The following is a 22,349-nucleotide window of genomic DNA, read 5'->3' as shown; positions in this document are numbered from 1 at the left end:
TCTCAATTTTTGTCTTGTCTTTGTATTATAAATAAATTGTAAAGCACTTTATATGGTATTTAAATTAGTTTGAAATATGAATAAAACAAACTTGATTGATTGAATTGGGGGTCCATTTAATTTTAATTAATACGTTAGAAAAAATATATGTTCCAGACAGGTATATGGATGGCTGATGGGTAAGAGTAAGCATTCATGATTTCTTATATAACTTGCTAACAAAAAATTGTAACTTGTGTTTAGAATCCATAGAGAGATTAAAACCCACATGAAATAAAACATGAATCTTTAAGTTTTATTTAGCATATGGGAAGGTGGTGCACTTTAGCCTCTTGTGGCTAAAATAAGTATTAAAAACAACAAACAACAATAAAATGATTTAATGTTGTAAAACTTAGGCAAAAATAAGAAATTTAAATGTGAAAAAAAAAATCACCTGTTTTTATGTCATAAACACAGGAGAGAAAACAATTTTAGATCAGATCATTTTCTCACTTGCCTCCCAGGGCTTCCACATAAAAGTGATAAAGGTGACATCAAACATTAAAGGAAACTGCTTAAACAATCTAAGTTATTACTAATTTAAGTGTATCATCTGTGATGTGAACTCGACATAAGTATCCACAATATGTGGCATTGTTCTTTGCTTACATCCCCAGTGAGTCAAATGAATGTGATGTGTGCATATATACATTTATATGTTTGTGTGTATGTGTCTCAGATCTCTGCAAGGTAACTTGTTACTGCATGTTGATCAAACTGTGTACAGCAGTTGAAATATATTTTTGTTGTTGGTCATCTGTGTGGTTTGAGTCTAGACACAGTGCACTCCGGCGTCCTCATTGTGTTGGCAGTTGTTAACACCAATTCCTCTGTGTTGGCAGCTGAAGATGTCAGACTCTGTTCCTAAACATTGGAGCTCATCCAGCCAGATCCTGCCAGACCCTACAGAAGGAAAGCAGTGAGAACAAAACGTACATTCATCAGGTGCAATAACAAAGGTTGCTCTACATTTCCCTGTGGTGTTAGCAGTGGTGAAGGAAGAACTTTGATCTTTTACCAAAGTAAAAATAGTAACACTACAAGGTAAATTTACTGTTACAAGTAAAATCCTGCATTCAAAATCTTATGTAAGTAAAACTACAAAGATAGTACTGGTAAAGGAGGGGCTCATTTTAACAAAAGTATATACTGCTGGGTAGCTTAATGTAATACATCATAATTTTGGGGTTTATTCATATTTTCATATAGGTGTTCTCTGTCTTTTCTTTCTTTTATATTTTGTTTTATAATTAATTATTTACTTACATGAAACTCTGTGTAGAAAATGTTAAAGTTCAAAACAATGATGATGTACGTAGGTGTGCGCACACAGTTTGGCAACGGAAGCACAGCGGAGTGCAATAGCATTGTCAAGCTACACAAGGGCATTAACCACCAAACATCATGATTGCAACCCAAAACAAATTGACCAGATCAGTGTGTTTTAGTGAGTGGGTAGAATATATTAGCAAGAGGTCCAATATTTAGTGGCAAGATATATAGATGTATTTGATGGTGAAACATAACGTGTAATGTTACACCAGCGAGAAATTACAAGCATACAAGTCACTAGATGCTATCAACTCCGTTATCTGTGGTACTTTACTGAATGTCAAACACCATGACATAGACAGAGAGGTTTGACCTTATTGAGTTTTAAATGGGCTCTACAAACAGACTGGTTTAATAGCTTTCAGCCATAGACCGAGCCGGTGTTTAGGTTTAACTAGTGACCATGTTACCTGGTGACTCTCAGAGGGATGTGTCAGTGGTCGCTTGTAGTGATGGGAGCAGTTGAAAACACAAACAGAACATGTAGGTGTCCTCGTAAAAGCCCTCAATCCTTTTAAAACACAGACTCATCTGTGTTTATTATCTCGTACACACGGTCACACGTTAAACTGAAACACCTGTAGCTTGAAACAGTCCTGTGGGAATTCTGTACAACTTGACTCAGCTGTTCATGCAGCAACCAGATATTTTAATGCTGGGTACAGTTTTTATTCTGCGTTTAATGCTTGCTAACTCGTCTGAATGGCTGGGGCCACTTCCATTGCCAAAATGCACGCAAATGTTTTTGACGACATTGGCTGTAAAAGTCTATACTACTCTTATCTGTCTCGATAAATATTGTTTGGAAAAAGTTATTTTAGGAAAAATTAAATACCAGTTCATCCGTCTGTGCAGTACTAACATTGTGCAGCTTCTGCAACTCTACATAGGTACCGTTGGTGAGCACAGGTTTTGGTCTCACAATGGCACTAGAGGAATGCATACAGAGACTCATCACTCTTTCAGTTTACATATGGGCTTACTATTGTTTTAAAGCACATTTGAAAAAATATGAACTTTTTCTTCAATGTACAGACATGAGATTGCTAGCTATTCTTTTGAAAAACAATTATTGCAGTTCCCTATATATTGGACAATAATCATGGCATGATGTTCAATAACAACCATTGCTGATGCTGTAATGCAGAACTTATTCAACCTTGAGCCACATTGCTTATTGTAGTTAAAGTGCAAAACCAGTTTTCCTGTGCAATGACGGCTTATTACCAACAATTCAGGTGCGCTGATTTTCTCACTTACATTCAAATAAAGTGGTTAGGTAGTCTGGATAGACTGCTGGATTGTTTACAACCTGTCTTATCTTGTTGGGCCCTGTCAGAGATCATCACTGTATCCCCAGATATCAACTCTGACTTTGGTCACTACACTGTTATCCTAACTGACAGAAACAATAGCCAAACCTACGAAAATAGGATCCGAATTGTATAAAACAAAATATCCTTTAGGTGCCACCAAACGCTGAACAAGGCTGCTTTCTTAGCGCTTTGGTAGTTTTATTTAACAATATGAAAAGAATTCAGTCAGAAGCATAAAAAGCGAAAGTAGTAGATGAGCATCACATTATGCTCACGTTGAAAAAAAGTGCTGGGAAATTGTTAAGCATTAGGGGATATTATTATATTCCCTAATGCACAATTTAATATTATTATTATTGTTACTATTTATTTATATAACTATAACTGCTGCTATTACCACTTTTGTGTTCATTCTATTATATCACTGCTGCTGTTATTAGTAATAATTTTTTCTATTTCTAAATCCGCTATTATTTCTAATGCTGCTATTACTTCTCTCATTATATGCAACATATATGAGATATGGATTGACAATTTTTTTATTTGAGAATCTTGTTCATTCTGTACACATGATATCTATTGCACTTCTTCCCATCCTTGAAGAGGGATCCCTCCTCATTTGACATGATGTGATGGTAGCAGCGGACTTACCCGGACTGGCAGTGAAGGTGGAAACTGCAGTTTGGAAGCCCAACATCTTACAGATCACCTTGCCATCCACGGTGTTAAAGCTGTCGTCACACACGGTGCCCCAGACTCCGTTGTACTTCACCTCAACTCGACCTCGGGATTGCCCGGGCACAAGACGTACAGTCACTGTGGTGACACAAAGTATCAGCTGTTTAAAGTTCCTGGTAGCTCAGAGTTATTCTATATTGAAAGTGACATTTTAGAAGTTTGTCGTAAGTAGTAGCTTTTGAAAATATGTATTGTTCTCAACACTGCTCTCAGGTCAGTCACGGGTAGAATTACACTCTGTTGATTGTCCTTGGTCTCCCTTGTCTCCTTTGGGACCTGGTGGTCCAACACGACCTGTGAAGGAAAAATGTTGAAAAACACTTTCCAACCAAATTGACTTTCCATGAACTGGTATAAACTTAATCCTTCAACTGAATATGTCATACTGTATTGTACAGAAGAGTACAGAAATGGCTAAAAAACACACTATTAAACCCTTCAGTGCAGGAGGTAGCGAGACAGCTCATTGTCATTATTGTCTGTAACTTAGCGACACGTGAGTGAGCTGGATACTCTTATCGACGTCAACATTTACTCTTTTTAACTCTACAGGTACAATACTAGTTACTTGTACCCTTTTAGCCTATAAGTGAACTTGCAACATTAAACTGCTTTTTTTTATGTGAATTAACTCATTCCTCTTTCACAGAGTGAAATACAGACCTGGGGCTTGATGCTTACATTTTTGTATAGATTCACCACTAAAGCTGTTTGTACACACTAAGCCAAATATGTATCTATGTTTATTACTCGCAAAATTCTGGAGCACAAGTTTTGCCTGAAAAGTTTTGGCACTACACTACGAGGTACATTGTAGCATGCTGGTTGGTTCAGCCCGGTTGGCCGGGTAGTTCAAGCTCAAGAGACCAGGATCTGTGTAACAGTATGCCGACAGTTAAACTGAAATCTGTAAATCTTCCGATGAGTGGAACGGGAAAAAAGGACTGGACGGCGATTCCTTCCCATAGCGTCCCAGCAGCATCCCACTGCAGATTCAACAGGTCTGAGTCTTAAGATGGACATTTCAGTTATTTATTTGATTTGTTATGTTATTTGATTTATTTATTGTATACAACATGCCATTATATGAGTGAAGAATAATGACCAATCAGCAACTCTTGAAAGATAATGATTTTTTGATATAAAAAGTAATTTTTTGGTTTTAACTTTGTGTCTTAGTAAAATAGATTGCAACTGGTCTTCCAGTTAAATAACTTTTTATTTTACTACAGTTTAAAGTTACATCTCTCACCTTTTAATTATCTCCTCCTCATAATTTCACTAAAACTTCTTGTCTGAAGTCTACGTAAATTGTGCCCATCTTGCCATATGCTCTTTTATAAACAGTACATTAGTTTATGTGTGGGAATTAGATTGGGTCTGCATGGTCTTTGTACATATCAGTTATACTGTTATCCATCAGTTTGTTTAACATTTAGTTGTTATTTGATGTTTTCTGTAACATCAAATGCTTTTCACAATACATCAAATATGGAAGAAACCTGTAACTTTAATACCCACTCACCTTCAGTTCCGTTTAAACCAGGGGGTCCACTTACACCTGATGACAACAAAATGATATCTCTTTAAAGACATTTGCTGGACATCACTGATATATACCCAATAAATAAACATGAGTAGATTAAATCTATAGATTAAAGTTAAGTCATGTTTAGAGCTTCGATCATCAACCAAAAAGTCTTTGAATCACTGGACCGTTATGTTTGTGCTAAATAAGCTTGCAGCAGTTGTGTCAGTTGAGTCAGTGCCAACTGAAGCACACTGCATTAAAAACACAACAAGCATAGATTAACAACACTGGACACTCAATATACAAAGTTTAATCAAATCCCTGCATCCTTTATGCCAAAAATCCTTAGACAAAGCTTAACCTTTAAGCATCCAGAGTCCATGGCAGTGAACTCATTCTACGGTATATTTCAGCTGGGGGGGTAACATAAAATTAAACTCAACAACATGGGAACACCAGCAACTTGCTCACCAGAGAATGAAACCAACCCCAGAACTGTACCATGTATCAAAGTTGAATTATGACACAGCTGCCGAACACCATACTATATATAGTACTGTTATACAGGACCTGATATTTATCAGTCAGGAATGATCACCAAGTCTAGCTAACTGGTACACGACTAAACCAGCCTTTTACATGAATGCATGCAGGCTTTTTTAGGTTGGCTTCTTGAATCTTGGCTTCGAAACCAGGGATCTCCTTCAGCACACTGGAGTGCTTTTACTAATCTAATCCAGCTGGTTACCTGCTAGAAGGCACAAACACACAGCCCTACCAGTAAGAGTGCCTGGAAGGGGATCTCCTCCAATTTTACACTTCAAAGTCTGTTTACAGGGGATAAGGCATTCTGCATCATGTGCATAATGAGTACTATTGTGTCTTTAGTTTCTCCAGAGGGAGCTGTGTGAGGTCTTATAAATGTCCTCAAATGATGTCACTTATCAATTTGGAGTATTGCTCCAAAAAAGCTCTGTGGCAAACAAAAATGTATGATACTCATAGGTTTGTTCATAAAGATAATCTTCTCAAATGAACACCAATATGATTTCTGAAGAGCAAATGCAATCGGCAAAAGTGAAAAGCTAACGTTGGGCGATAAAGACACTACACCCTGGTGGCATTACTTAACATCATCACCAAACATGCGGTTCACTCACTGTTGCTGCTGTTCAAAGTTTACAAAATAAATAAATAAATCGTAGAGCTCTCCTGCCAGTAAGCGGCTCAAGAATGTGACTCGAACAGTAGCTCTTCCCCTCTGCCCTGTGCATTATAGGATGCTAAAAAGGATAATAAAAATTAATGTTGATGTATTTTGGGTGGGCACATTCTGTAGCCTTGCTATCTTGTAGAGATAGGGGGCGGCTGTGGCTCAGTGGAGAGCAGGGTCGTCCTCCAATCAGAGGATCGGCGGTTCGATCCCTGGCTCCGGCAGTCCATGTCGATGTGTCCTTGGGCAAGACACTTAACCCTGAGTTGCTCCCGAAGGCTGTGCCATCGGTGTATGAATGGGTGTGAATGATTAGAGAGACCCTGATGGGCAGGTGGCACCTTGCATGGTAGCTCCTGTCATCAGTGTATGAATGGGTGTGAATGGGTGAATGATTAGTAATGTAAAAGCGCTTTGAGTGGTCGGAAGACTAGAAAAGCGCTATACAAGTACAGTCCATTTACCATTTACCATTTACAGTAAGAAGGAGATCAGTGAAGGAGCACTTATTACTATCCTTGAATACATAAAACTCTTAACAGCAAAGGGTAAACAACCCGGTAATCAACCTGCCATCTCTCTGGAAACTTGAAAACAGATTCTTTAAGACCCATGACCCACCTTACATGAATTCGATGACTGATACCAATCATTTTGATCTGAGACTAGACAGTTTGACTCATTATTTAGGTTATTTTGTTTTGTAAAGATGTATGCACATTGGGACCTCAAGACTGAAATAGAAAGGGGCACACAGTGGAGTGCAGATCTCCGCCAGGTGTGCCTCCAATGAGCAAAGCTGAATTGTTTGATTGGATGAATACATCCCACAATTTGCCATATCCCCACTCCTGATGTTAATGCCTGTAAGGTGACGTAACTTTATTCAAACTTTGAGGCGATTGCAGTTCACCGCCTGTATTAAAGTGATTGTATAACGTACGTTATGCAATCTTTACCAAAAGAAATATTAAACTCACCAATTTGTCTGCCTGCGTAGCAGCAGCTGAGTTGGAGAGAGGTACAGGAGTGTGTATGGTAGTTCTGTTAGCGGTTAGCCAAACACACCGCCCAAAACAACAAAAGTGAGGCGTGCTGAGAGGTACACTCAGTGTGTTGTGGTAGTTTCCTGAGCTGTTGGCCAAACACTTAACAAACTGTAACCCCCCACCCTCACTGTAGGCACAGAGTAGCAGATGCAGGGGCTGGAGATGCACTCCATGTTATCACTAGTGGCCCCTACCGGCCAGGCCAGTGAGTATGGAGTCAGCAGGCAGTCAATGGCAGGATCAAAGAGGTTATAAAGGGGGTTTTGAGAAAGTGTGAGGCACCAAACCACGAGAGGTAATTGAGCCTGCAAAAATAACTGGGCACCCAAAATATTTAGCAGTTTGCTGCTGCAGAATGCGGGATTAGCCTTGGACAGAGCACACGTACACACATGACCAAACTCTTGTCCTTCTAAACCGAATAAAGAGGAAATAATTGGCTCATAGTAGTTTTAAAGTGGTAAAAGTGGGAGAGCAGCAGAGGCCTGATGGCGGTACTCTGTGATTTCTAGAGTGTCTCTGAGTGTCAGTATGAAAGACTTTGTTGACAACTTGCGGGTATGTAACAGAGCGGTCAAGAGTGCTAAAAGAATGGCTAAAGGAGTAGAGAAAAAGGAAACTGAAACAGTTCTGGTAGAATTTGATGTAAAAGACATCCCAAGGGAACTATATTTTGGATGATGTGTTTCAAATGCCAAGAATTTGGACATTCCTTTACACAAAAGTGTGTAAAGGAAAGAGAAGGTGTGCCAGGTGTGGAGGGGAACATGAATATGGAAAATGTGGAGGAGTCCAGCCAAAGTGCTACCTGTGGAGGGAAACATAGTGTTGCATATTGGGGTTGTTAAGCAATGAGACATGAGGTGGAAGTCCAACAGATACAGGTGAAAGAAAAGTATCTTATGCAGAAGCAGCTAAGTTGGTGAGGCAGGAGAATCAGTCAGAGGAGCTTAGTTGCAAAGGACAAATGACAGTGCAGATAGAAAGGAATGATAGAATCAGGGTATGGGCATATCATAATTCACCTATATTCACACACTGATGGCAGGGGCTGCTAAGGTGCACCTGCCCATCAGGACCCTAACTAGCATGCATACACATTCATACACCACAGGAACGGCCTGCGGGAGCAATTTGGGGTTAAGACACTTAACCAAGTGCCAAAGGACACATTGACATGGACCGCCAGAGCTGGGGATCAAACCCTCAACCCTCTGATCGGAGGATGACCCTGCTCTCCATTGAGCCACAGTCACCCCCAAATACAGACTCCTTTCCTGTGTTGACCTTGTCTTACTCCCATAATTTAGGCAGTTACTTTTGTAAACAAGAGATTCCCTAGAGTACTGGGTATAGGGAAAGAAATGGAGTATGTGGTAGTGGAAGTGTGGGTTGAAAGTAAGGAGGTGAATGGGAGTCAAGGATCCCTCCTCTGTCGTTCTCCCAGGGTTTCTTCCTATTTTTTCCCTGTTAAAGGGGTTTTTAGGGGATTTTTCCCTTGAGGGAAGGACAGAGGATGTCGCAAAAAGATCAGTAAACCCTCATTGTTAGGCAAATTTGTAATTTGTGATTCAATTGGGCTATACAAAGTTCTCTAAAGCATGTCTTGAATTGAAGGTGAATGGAGTAAGGTGGTGAATTTTTATAATCCATGTTTGAGAATAGAGTTGAACAAGTTGGATGAAATAGAAGGGCAAAATAGAGCAAGCATAGTATGGCGTGGGGACTTTAACGCACATAACACATTATGGGGGAGTGGAAAAACTGAGAGCAATGGTCAAGCCACAGAATAACTATTAGGTAAACAGAATTTAGTCTGCCTAAATGATGGGAGTAAGACAAGGATTGATGTCAACACAGGAAAGGAGTCTGTACTTGACTTAACACTGGTTTCTGATAATATTGCCCCAGTGTGTGACTGGAAAGCATATCATGAAGGAACCATAGGCAGTGATCACTATCCAATATTCTGTAAAATAAGTATTTATACAACAGTTACAGAAGTAGAGAGGGGTAGAAAATGGGTTTTGGGGAAAGCCAACTGGAAGAGGATTAATGAAGAGTGATTGTCATCTAAAAAAGACTGATGATAATATGCCTATAGAAACGTTCAATGATATGATAACAGAATTAATTTTGATAGCTGCTCTACGCTCTATCCCAAAAAGTAACAGGAGAGAAGAGGTCACATATTATCAATTCTTAGAATAGGACACAACAATCTATACAGCACACTACACATGATAGGGAAGCATCCACCGGTCTCTGTGAGCACTGCCAGGCACCAAAAACTATAGAACATGTCATCAATACTTGCAATAGATATATTTCAGAAAGAAGGTCCATGCTGGAGGAAATGCAAAGACTAGGGATGAGAGGAATGAGGCTAAACAATATACTGAAATGGGGCTCAACTAATCTGGGTAGAAGGTGCTTTACCAACTGATGGGGAAAGTTTATTAGCCGAGGCAACATAGGAACTGATTGAAACCAGAAGATGGCAGTAATGCAACTAATAGGATGCAAGCTGCCGTTAAACATCACAGAAGAAGAAGAAGAAGAAGAAGAAGAAGAAGAAGAAGAAGAAGAAGACGCCTTACAGGGGAAAATAGACATCAGTGTGTAGCAGTGTATGTGCGATGTTAGGTTAATCTAAGTCACCTTAATTATGAGTTGAGTTTTATTCAGTTAAGCCAAGTTAACTGTTTGTTTGTTTTTTGTTTATATATATTGTTTGTATATATTTTGGTTACACGTGTAGCAGGGTACCTCCTACCACTTTCTTAGCCACTTCGGTCAGGCTTCCTCATAACCCACCATGCCTATTCAGTGGCAAGGAAAGTTAGATATGTTCATATCTTCAACCAATATCCAAACCCTTACCTTGGGCCCCGGGTTCTCCCTTCTCTCCCTTTGCACCTGGTCCTTGATCCCCTGGGGCCCCTGGGAGCCCAGGTGAACCCCTTGGACCTGAACACACACACACACACACACACACACACACACAACACACACACACACACACACACACACACACACACACACAGTAATGATTATGAACTGCCTTTTATGTTTTTTTGGTGCAAATATATATTTCATAAATGCAAGCTGTGCAAATTGTACCATTCATCACATGAAACAACGCTTTGTCAGCAATATAACAGATGATTCCCAGAAGTAAAAGGAGGAAGAGAAACTGAAATTCAAGAGCACTTTTGTGAAAACTGTTTATTAATGTATCTATCCGTCAGCTATGTTAATTAAAAACAAGACAAATAAGCAATGTTCAGCGTTCAGCTGAGTCACGGGTCTGCTCGTAGCATCTGCCGGAGACAATCCACTGCCATGCAGCATCTCATCTTTTATTCAATGGGTCTGCTTTTACCAGAGAAACGTGCCACTCTGACCCAGGCAATAAACGTGGCTGTTAACATGTAGATCTTTAGCAAGAGTAAAGTCAACCTTAATGCGATATTTTAGCATTTGCTCACTAACAAAAAAGTCAAAGCACAGCAGAGGTGATGGGAAAGTCAAAAGTTGTGCCTCTATGTGGTGATAAACCAAAGATACCACAAGGGTCCAGTTGACTTAAATTGAACATTATTCCTACTGTTTGCAAATATGGTCTATGATGCTATATAATAAAGAAATGAAGTTGCCAGATTTTGCCTGAGGTAGTAGGAGGTTTTAAAGGGTTTGTCACATCAATGAGTCCTGCTTTGTCTGGATGTTACAGCTTGTTTTTCAATTGTCAGCTCTGGTGTGCACTGAAGTGCCCTACAGCATGTCATTTAGCATGGATGGCAGACCCTTTTCTGATGGAGACCCATTTTGGGATTAAAGCTCTTTTTCAAAAAAGCATATCTAGTACAGCTTTAATAACAACAAAAAGTGCATTATTCCACAGATAATTGTAATGAACCCACCAACTTCACCAGCAACTCCTTGCTCCCCAGTTTGTCCTTTGAGTCCCATTACACCCTTTGGTCCTGGAGGGCCAGCAACACCAGTGTCACCTATAAAGATGCATATGGGAAGTGATCTGCTGATGGACTGTATCTTCTGCTGCTCAACACTACCACTGAAGCATGCTGAATAATGAACACAAACAGTGACGTTGAATAAGGCTGTATACCTGTCAGGGGTGATGGTCAAACTTAACCCAACACTGGGGACATTAATTGCTTTTAAATTTTTCGACCACTTTGGCTGCATATGTATGTATGCATACATATGGCAAGGGTGAGTTTTTCAAGTTCAACCTCAGCTCCTATAATAAATATAAACTGTGTAGCCAAAATACAGACACTGAGACAAAACTATCCAAATGAATGCCCAAAACCACAATTTTACAGGATAAAGTCATGCAATCTAGTGCCCTGGCTTCAAAGATGTAGTTTTTACATCTCTTTACATCTCTTTACAATTCATGCTATTGATCTACTTTCCTGCACAAAAAAATGCATCAAAGTCAATATTGTTGCTAATCATTGACATATCCCAGACGGTGAAACAAACCATAGCATACCACAGCAGTGGCATTATGTAAACAAACTGGCATTTGAAGGGTTACAATTCTCAAAATCAATGAATATTGGGTTGTTGTGATCAACACTGAATGTGTATTATAATATTAATATAAAAAGTCATGGCATGGTCTTTTGATGCAGACTTTTTTATCCTCAAAGGACATTGGAGCACATTTTTCTTAGTGAGGCACAAGGGTTAAATACACTGAGTATAAAAATACTGTCCTCAATGTTAGAAACAGCCTTGTCTGGAGCAAAGTGTTCGACAGAGAGATGTTTGTTAGTCTTTAGTCTGCCATTTGTTCCTGTGCAGCTTCAATACTTTTAGCAAATCATACACACACAAACACAAACAAGAGTCGCTAAAAGTCATCACAAATCAGAAATTTGATCAAGGTCTGTATTGATTTTTTTGCTGGGCCTGTGAGGTCACGTGGACTGGTGATTTGTCAGCAAGAGTAAAAGTCCAGCCCTTATAGAGATGTCATACAGGAAATGTCAGCGTACTGACAAAGTAGCGAGGGTATGTTAAATAATGTCAGCAGCCCATTCATCAGCCAGTTTTCATCAGACGTCTGACAAGAATTGACAGGTCATCAATGCCATCATCATCGCCAGACCTGCAGCTGAAAGCTAATGCTTCCTGCTGAACACATATACACCTTTGCTTCATTAGTTGAAAACAAATTATTTTTTTACAGTGAGAACGTGGTTTTATTAGCTTAGAGGTTGGAGCGAGGCTCTAACAATGTTTCAGATATCATTACTCTCCACTCTAGTATCAGACCACAAAATGTGGTTATTGTTGAGATGCTTCTGAGAGAAATGTAGATATGTTTATTCCTACATTTGTTGTGCTCTCCCAGTGACACTGGGAAATCTTTGGGTGTTAAAGATGACCACCCTTTTTCATATTTAACTGATTCTTCAGCTTTAACTCTTCTCTCCTTGACTCACCTTTGAAACCCCTCTGTCCTTGCGCGCCTGCGAGCCCATCTGTACCCGGAATACCAGGAGGTCCTAAGGGCACACACACAAAATAATGAGGTTGATAAACTAAGATTCTGGTCAGGTTGTTACAGTTTTATGCTTTGCAGTTCAACAGTTAGCCTTAAACTTAAAATCCATCCTCAATATGCTTACAACCAGAAAATATAGATAAATGCTCATATTCCTCACATTGTAACTTCAAGTATATACACACAAACACAGATGTGCGTCCTACCTTGTATGAGGCTAATAGTTTTCAGCTTGCCCTCCAGGTTGTGGGTGCTGGTGTTGAGCAGGTTCAGGTCAGACTGCAGCCTGCCCAGCTGACCCTCTTCTCCACACCTCTCCTTGACCTGTTGTCATGGCAACCACCAGAAACATAACTAAACTGAAGCTATATACCAAAATAAAACGTTCAATAAAATGTTACATATAAACAGCAGGAAGACCTGGCTCTTCAGGACACATAGATAGCCCCCCAGGGTCTTGGTTTCTTGACTGTTGTTGTAGAGGAGAGTTTGAATGTTGTCATCACCCTGTTCATCCAGAGGGATGTGACTGGATATCAGCTTCTCCAACCTGGGATTTGACAATGAAGTCTCCAACATGATAACTGGGACAGAGAGGAAAAAATAAAAAGCATGTTTCATCAGTAGGCTTACATAATAAGTTTTTGTTTTATCACATTTAAATATAAACATGTGATAACAAATAATACTCTCTCTAAGCAGTCATACCTTTATAAATGAGAAAGGCATTCAGGGCGGTCTGCAAGATGAGGTAAACAACAATCACATTAAAACACCACGGTCTTCTGGGCCTTGCTGGCTTCAGATCTGAAACACATACAGGAAACTGCATTAAACACACTATAATGTGATCAGATTCCTGCAGCAAACTTGTATCTTTGGGAAATAAATTCAGATGACAAAAAGTAGCCTGGTTCATCTAGCTGATACTAATACTTTTATAAATTTGCAAGGCTCCGAGCATTAAATATTTGGACAACTAGTGGAAAATGTCAGCTGTTAATCACAATAAAAACCTACAGAGAATTATTTTTGTTGACAGAAAATTCATGAAAATGACACTAAACCAAACTGGTATTGAGTGAGAGGTAAACTTCTGTCCCCTCTGAGAGTTTCAGAGATGTGTTTGGACATTAAGTTTTTTTTGGGACTCACTATTTAAAATATGGCAAACCGTCCTGACCCAATTCACAATAGGGTGTATCTATAAATCGTGAGATGAGCGAATTTGCACATAAATAAACGTTCAAGGCCATTTTAACTGCCCCTTCCAAATCACTTAATATTATCTTCAAGAGGTACTTTATAAATGAGTCCAAAAAAAGCATTTAGGCAGAGTAAACCAGCTATCTCATTATTTTCATTTCCTCACATCGGTTAAACAACCAGAATAAATGCCAGCCTTCCATAACAGAGTTATGGGCTACAATAACCAAAAAGATATGAACATTTAGGCTCCCTCATGGGGTTCAAAAGTGAACTGTAGTTATTATTGTTAAATAAAACACAATGGCAGAGATCCTAGAATCAGATTTGGCGACCCAAATAAGATCTCCTGCAACCCACCAGTGTGTCCCTACCCAGTCTTTGGGAATGACTGGGTTAGAGAAATATGTAATATACTCTGAAGTTGTCAGTGATGTTTTTTTTTGTTTCAGTTGATTTCAGAATGTATTACAATATAATTTACCGTGCACAGCAGGAAGAAGTGCGGGATCTCAAGATCACATGAAAATTCCATTGTTTGAAAGTGCCTGCCCTTTTCCAGTTTCCAATGTCTACTTCTAAGATGGTTCTGTGTAAACAAACTGTCTGGTGCTTCAGATTATTTTAGGATAGCAATTAGAGTAAATGTCCCCATAATTGAAGCCATTGCAACAACCCTGTCTCAAACCTGACACACAAGGCCCTCTCTCACCTGGAGAAGTAGGGAAGCACTGTGAGAGTCATGTTCTTTGACTTCTCCAGTGCTTTCAACACCATCCAGCCCTCCCTACTGAGAGAGAAGCTGCTGGAGATGAACCTGCACCCCGACACCACTTCCTGGATCACAGACTACCTCACAGGCCGGCCACAGTACGTCAGGGTGGATGGCTGTGTCTCTGAGTCTGTGATCAGCAGCACCGGCGCACCCCAAGGAACTGTACTGGCACCGTTCCTCTTCACTCTCTACACCTCAGACTTCCGCTTCAACTCTGGTTCCTGCCACCTCCAGAAGTTTTCCGATGACTCCTCCATTGTTGGATGTATCACCAGGGACAACGAGGAGGAGTACAGAGGACTGAGAGCTTCATCACATGGTGCAGCAACAACCACCTGAAGCACAACATCAGCAAGACCAAGGAGCTTGTGGTGGACTACCAGAGGAACAGAAGCCCCCCTGTCCCTGTTTTCATTCAGGGAGGGGAAGTGGAGAGGGTTGAGTCCTACAGGTACCTTGGGGTGCAGATTAACAATAAACTGGACTGGACACACAACACTGACACCCTCTACAGCAGGGGTCTCAAACTCGCGGCCCGCTAGACGATATTTTGTGGCCCCCACCTTAATATGAAAGTTTAATGTTAGTGCGGCCCGCGAGTTTTATATGAATGGCACTTTACAGTGTTGTGTGCGGAGCTGAACGAACCCACCAATCACGGTGGGGTATATGGCTCTCGGGGGCGGGACATCGACCGGGCTTGATGCAAGCAGAGAAACATTTCTCAATGAGTGACAGTTACAGCAGCGTTGCCATGGAGAGTTACAGTGACAGCAGCGTTGCCATGGAGAGTTACAGTGACAGCAGCGTTGCCATGGAGAGTTCTCTCCGTGCCTGGCTGGCTGCCTCGTTTCTATGAGGCAAACGCGGACATTCGTCCCAGCGCGCTGCGTTCACAACACCTCCAAAAAAAAGTTTTTTAAGTTGCTGCCCAGCGGGACATTATACGTATATATGTCTCTCTCTGACAAAATAAATCAAAGTGATGCGTACGCGGCGAGATAAAAGAAAAGTAAGAAAATAATGTAGCCTAATGTGGTCTGCAGTCACATACCGACACCTGTCCGTCGGCAATAACAGTCTTAAAGCACCGAAGGTTCTGTGCTTTTTTAGAGGAAATAGAGTCAGAATATGGGGATGTGCTCTACTTCACCGAGGTACGTTGGCTCAGCAGGGGAAACGCCTTGAAGAGATTTTTTGAGTTGAGAGCAGAAGTGAAAGCCTTCATGGAGAAGGATGGGGTGGCTGTTCCTGTGCTAAGTGATCCCAAATGGCTCATGGACTTAGCTTTTCTTGTTGATATCACACATGAGCTTAATGTACTGAACAAGAAGTTACAAGGCCAGGGGCAACTCGTCAGTGCTGCTTATGACAACGTGAGAGCATTCTCCACAAAACTTGTGTTATGGAAAGCCCAGCTCTCTCAGACAAACCTTTGCCATTTCCCAGCATGCAAGGCACTCGTGGATGCAGGCACACCATTCAGTGGTGAGAAGTATGTTGATGCCATTTTGAAGCTACAGGAGGAATTTGATCACAGATTTGCAGACTTCAAGACGCACAGAGCCACATTTCAAATTTTTGCGGACCCCTTCTCCTTTGATGTGCAAGATGCCCCTCCTGTGCTTCAAATGGAGCTCATTGACCTGCAGTGCAACTCTGACCTCAAAGCCAAGTTCAGGGAGGTGAGTGGAAAAGCAGACAAGCTTGGGCAATTTTTGAGAGAATTGACCCCCAGCTTCCCTGAGCCTTCCCGAATGTTCAAGCGGACCATGTGCCTTTTTGGGAGCACATACTTGTGCGAAAAGCTCTTCTCCACCTTGAACTTCAATAAGTCCAAGTACAGGTCCAGACTTACTGATGATCATCTTCAAGCCATACTGAGGGTCTCAACTGCTTCCTCCCTCAAGACAAATGTGGCTCAGCTATGCGAGAGGAAGCGCTGCCAGGTCTCTAGCAGCAAGGAGTAGGCAAGAGAAGCCATGTTCAGAAGAACAGTTCATGTTCTTCAATGTTCCATTCATGTCCAGGACAATTCATGTTCAGAAGAACCCATTGAGGTTAAAGAACTGTTAATAAAGACGTTTAAATCTGAATACAGCAGATATAGAAGACTGAAGAAACCACACATAGTTGCTGACTAGAGAAATCTAATTATTATTATTTTATTTATTTATTACTGATTTATTTACTTATTAATTCTTAATTTGTTTATTTATTTTTTCATCTTATTTTGTGTTAAAAAAATAAAAATAAAGACATTTGAGAAGATTGGAATTTTTTTAACAAAGCTTTTCTTGTGGAATACCCGATGCGGCCCAGCCTCACCCAGACTCTGCCTCCAGCGGCCCCCAAGTAAATTAAGTTTGAGACCCCTGCTCTACAGGAAAGGACAGAGCAGGCTGTTCTTCCTGAGGAGGCTGAGGTCCTTCAATGTGTGCAATAAACTGCTCAAGGCATTCTACCAGTCTGTGGTAGCCAGCGCCCTCTTCTTCGCTGTGGTGTGCTGGGGTGGTGGCATCAGGACTGGAGATGCCAACAAACTCAACAAGCTGGTGAGGAAAGCCAGCTCTGTGGTGGGTCTGGAGCTGGACAGTCTGGAGTCAGTGGGTGAGAAGAGGATGAAGGGCAAACTCAGAGCCATCCTGGACAATCCCTCTCACCCTCTCCATGAGGAACTGTGGCAGCTGGGCAGCTCATTCAGCCATTTTTACCTCTATATTCAACCCATCTTAAGCTTTAGGAGTAATGGGCTTCTTTAAAGCGCACGGGGAGCAACTTGGAGTTCAGCATCTCGTTCAAGGACACTTCAGGGTCGGGGAACAGACCACCAATCTTTTGTCCCTCAGAGGACAACCCACTCTACCCACAGCCTCCCAATATAATGCAAAGCAGTGATATACCACTGATTAACGTTTTTAGTAATAATTAAGGTATGTTGAGGCCCTTGTAGCACTTGGATAAGATTAAGGAAAGATGACGCCAGAGACAGGACATCATTTTTATTAAGATTTTACCATAATCTATGGAATATTTTAAATCCAAATACATACAAAGCAAAAATAAATAAAGTTTAAGACATTACTAATTGTTACATGTATTTCCTGTTTATTGCATGCATTCACTGAGTCCTAATTAAATGAAAAAACATATCTTCTTTGCAGGTAAAGTGTTGACAGCTAATTAGTCTATGTTACCTCACAGTACACGGTGAGTGTTTTAATGGAGGAGGAGAGGTGAATGGTATCATACGTCTGCAAGGTAGAAAAGTCAAATTATCTGAAGGTCTGAATTTGAGACTTTAGCAATGTCATTTAATTATGACACAGTAAATACATGCATAAAACAGAAAAAAAGTATATTTTGTGTCTTCTTTTTTTTTTCTTGATTTGTTTTCATTTAGACATTTTAAAACTTCCACAACATCCACAATCCTTTTTTTCTTTTTCACTAATGTAACTTTTGTACTTCATGCGTGCACCTATAACTCTTGTATTAATATGTGTTGTTATAGCTCTCTTATGTCCAGCCTTCTCTCCGTTCGTTCCATTCTCGTGAAACCAATATCTCAGGAACGCCTGGAGGGAATTTCTTCAAATTTGGCACAAACGTCTACTTGGACTCAAGGATCACCTGATTAGAATTTAATGGTCAAGGTCACTGTGACCTCACAAAACATGTTTTTGGCCATACTGAAAGAATTCATAATTATGACAATTTCACACAAATGTCTAATAGGACAAATTATGTAGTAATGACATTTTAGACAGATATAGATGTAGACTGAAAGTTGACTGATTGGCGGAGGGATACAACCATGAAGAAGTTATATTCTAGTTTATTATATGTAGCCGTGTATGTGTGTTTTTCATATATACTGCCCTGTTAGTGGTTTTTATGCTACTGTGGCCCCCTATGGGACAATTGGCTGACAATGCTGATGTCGTTAGGTCATATTTATTTTGAAGTTGTCCTAATTTATTGCAAAATCTGAAAAAAGTCTCGAACATGCGTGTCCATGTAGACCCTGACAGCAATGCCTGGTGTAATATAGTAATTTGTCACGATAGGCCTTTATCACAAAGACATTTTGATATGTCGAAGTAGGAAATTCTCAGGTATAAATATAAAATGGCTGAGTTTTATTTAGCAGCTTCAGTTTAATACCCTGGTATTGTTCATGCTGGCTCACTGTCACACAGGCCTGGCTTACTGGGACTCTGGAATAGAACAGTCATCTTTAATTCTTGTAACACTTGTGCTTTTATTTCAAACTTCTACTTTGAAAAAGACTATTGATCCAAATCTGTTGGGAATTTACATCATAGATATAACAATTCAAAAAAAATAAAAAAAAATAAATAAATAGCACCAAATTTCCATTCCTCAGGGGAGCACTCTGGTCATATTAAACTCATATTTTCTGGAGTTGAAACATCTTCCAAACTTGGTCAAACTTCTTATGGGTGTAAAGGCTAATACTCAAAAACGCAACTAAAATCATCTTTAGTCATTTTAATTTCAGAATTTGCAGCAGAACCCTCATAGATTCCTCAAAGGAAGGTTTGAAACAGTGCTACCACCTACTGGTGGTCATGACTGCCATGTAATTTACGCCCAGATTTAACACTTGCAGCTGATGTCTGTACTCATAAAATCTATTTCTCATCCATCCATCCTGGGAGATGGATCCCTCCTCTGTTGCTCTCACTGAGGTTTCTTCCTTGTTTGTACCTGTTAAAGGTTTTCTTTATTCGTATCCTGTGTGAGGGTCCAAGGACAGAGAATGTAATATGCTGTACAGATTATGAAGCCATCTGAGGCAAATTTGTGAATTATGACATTGGGCTATAAAATAAAAAAGCTCTTTTTTGTGTTTCTCAACCTGAAGATACATTTTTTATTGCATAAGATTTAGTGCCATCTAATGGTGAGGTTGCAGATAGCAGGCAACAACCCATCTCCCTTCACCCCTCCCTTTCCAAGCTTGTCGGAGAACTAAGGTGGCCTTCAGGTAGAAATAAGCATCCTTTGGATTGTATTACTACAAGAGCTACTCTAATCAATATGTGGTTATTTTTCATAATTCAATAATTGCTTTTAAAAAAATACATTAAAAAACTAATAATTTCAGAACAAATCTGAAATGTCAATAAAATAAATAACATTTCTAAAAGACGTTTATAAAGAATGAAGAACACAAACATCAGCCAGTATCAGTCATTCCTCCTGTCCTCTGTCCTCCTGTCTGCTTTGTCTCAGCCAGCAGATAAGTTTTCATGAACAAACTATGGTAAACAATTAGACTAAAGACAGACCGCTACTAATTTGGCTTGTTTGTATAATACAATGCTTTTGGGCGAGCTTTGGTACATAGCAGCGCTGGATGAGAGACTGCGTACAGAGCCAATTAAATAAGATCCAAGATGGTGGAGTACGTGAAAGAGGACCTGCTCGCTGTGTAGATATAAATGGCTTTTTCTAAGCTAACAAAAAGCATAATAATTCTTAGTTTCAGGTCATTATACACAAATGAAAACATTTAGTTATGAAAATGAATTGTTCCTTTAGGGAAAGATTTGGGTCTACACTTGGTAATTCATTACTTTCTCTGTATGGATGGAGATGCTTTTAATTAACACTTTTCTTGATAATGAAAACAATTAGAAACCTTTCTAACTTTGACAGTAAAGTATCTCGTAAAATCTTACTGTATGACTTATAGTTTTTACCAAAACAGTTTGTCCCTTAACAACAAAAGCTTTGTGTTTGGAAGCTTTACTTTTTTGAGCACGTAAATTGCTGCCATAAATAACATACACTGAAGTTTTAAAAACTCAAAGACACACTGTTTGTCACTGTCACAATATCAGAGAGCAGTGGTAGAAGCTCTGATAGTCCAGAGCCTTGCCAACATAAAGCAGCTGGTGCTGTTGAGTAGGTTGTGCTTTAAATATATTTTAGGTGGCATCATCAAAGGCTTAAATATTAAATACTATATAGAAACTGTTATACAGTAAAAAATAAATTAAAATGTTTTGATTGACTATGGAGTGCTTCAAGGATCAGTTCAGCGCAATTTCTTATTTTCTATTCATATGCTTTAAATTAACATCTTATCTTCTATTTATACGCTTTAAAATTCTCTTAAAATCTCTTTCCACGTTTATGTGGACTACACTAAACTGTATATTTTTAAAAGGGATATTCTCCTCCTCAATATAACGAACCTAAATCACTGATCTGTATGTGAGGCTTAATGTCCTAACATTTCTTAATTTGGAGTGCTCCAGTGAACAAGTGTTGCGGCGCACACCAAAGAAGTGTACATATAGAAATTTAAACAGAATAAGACCCAGAGGTTATTATTATTAGACCCAAGAGTGTTTAAAACAGGCTATTAAACACTTCTAGAATTAGACCAATTTTATCATTTGTAAGTGTTGAGAAATGAATCCATGCTCTTTTTTGACATCACCAAACCATAACTCATTATACTCCTGCTGAGGAGTTATACTCGTCTGCAGATGGTTCACAAGTTACAACCTATCCCTTACTAACTACCCCTTGCAGCAAATGAATTGAGTGGTTCTGTCCATGTAGTTATTTAAAGTTGGTGAACTGCATGTTCTTAGAATAAAATCCTATGAATCTGGTTACCTTTTTTTCTCTCACAAGTGCCAATAGAAACTCAATCTATTTGCTTTGAGATACTCACCATCAGGCTGGAAACTGTAGAGATCAGTCCTGCTGAGGGACATGTCAAACAGAGGGTTACTCAGGGTGTATGAGACTCCTGAGACTCCGTCGCTTTTCTGATCCACCGATGTCTCCATGCTCTCTAGAGTACACAATCACCTTCACTTCCTACTTCAGGAGCTCTTATAACACACAGTGCATGCTGTCGGGGAAACACAATTCACCCCAGATTGCAACAGAACCTGTGAAAGAACTAACATGGATTGAAGTAGAGGAAGGAACTACATCTGATTTGTAGCTGAGGTGGCCAAAATTCAGCAGCAAAGCCATGCAGTACAGCCGTAGTAGAAGAGTAGAATGAGGAAGTTGTTACTCAAACCACGGATGCAAGAAGGCCTTGCAAAACAGTTAATGAAATAAAGTTCAGTGTTGTGATGTTTAGGGCTTTATCTAGGGCTGAAGCAACTAGACAGGATCCATGCTTTAACAATCTAGATAGAGTAGAACCAGGTAAGTTGAGTCACATACAAAATAAATTGCTATATAAATAATTGTGTGTACACACACAAAGACAGACAGACAAAACAACACAGAGAACAGGAAAATGAGTCTGAGCTGAACATGAGCTTAAACTAGAGTTCCTGCAAATCTTTTGCTGAGCCTTTTAAAAAACGGTATGAAAATAGTATGGAAAGACGGGCTAACACATACTTGATTTTGGTCTTTTCTTGGGAGTTATTGACATTTACAAAAATAAAATAATACAAAAAGATTTATTTGTTGATGATTTTCAAAATTATTTGAAACGTTTGGGATCACCTGCCACAGAGGCTTGATTTGTTACAGTCTAATGGCTGAGTGGACTGCTTGTTATGTCTGAATGGTATTTGATGCTTTTAA

General features: G+C 39.7%; 1 protein-coding gene across 1 annotated transcript; it reads right to left on the bottom strand.

Moving 5' to 3' along the window:
* Nucleotides 1-281: 281 nt before the first annotated feature.
* marco (macrophage receptor with collagenous structure) lies at nt 282-21,642 on the bottom strand. Its single transcript, XM_054615119.1, has 11 exons — nt 21,469-21,642; nt 13,478-13,576; nt 13,190-13,353; nt 12,976-13,093; nt 12,708-12,770; nt 11,148-11,237; nt 10,105-10,191; nt 4,954-4,989; nt 3,663-3,722; nt 3,342-3,506; nt 282-945 (listed from the first exon to the last, which is right to left on the bottom strand). The coding sequence occupies exons 1-11, from the start codon at nt 21,584-21,586 to the stop codon at nt 815-817; spliced, it is 1,131 nt and encodes a 376-aa protein (XP_054471094.1). The 5' UTR covers nt 21,587-21,642; the 3' UTR covers nt 282-814.
* Nucleotides 21,643-22,349: the final 707 nt, after the last annotated feature.

The sequence above is a fragment of the Anoplopoma fimbria genome, chromosome 16, assembly GCF_027596085.1.
Source record: "Anoplopoma fimbria isolate UVic2021 breed Golden Eagle Sablefish chromosome 16, Afim_UVic_2022, whole genome shotgun sequence".
In the NCBI taxonomy this organism is placed as follows: Eukaryota; Metazoa; Chordata; class Actinopteri; order Perciformes; family Anoplopomatidae; genus Anoplopoma; species Anoplopoma fimbria.
This window is presented reverse-complemented; position numbering and strand designations above follow the sequence as displayed.

Excerpts from the sequence above, each read along its gene's own strand:
- marco (XM_054615119.1), bottom strand. The coding sequence starts at position 21,586 with ATGGAGACATCGGTGGATCAGAAAAGCGACGGAGTCTCAGGAGTCTCA. Across the intron at positions 13,094-13,189 it reads TATGTGTCCTGAAGAGCCAG|GTCAAGGAGAGGTGTGGAGA; the intron begins GTCTTCCTGCTG and ends CCATGACAACAG. Across the intron at positions 4,990-10,104 it reads GGGAGAACCCGGGGCCCAAG|GTGTAAGTGGACCCCCTGGT; the intron begins GTAAGGGTTTGG and ends TGTTGTCATCAG.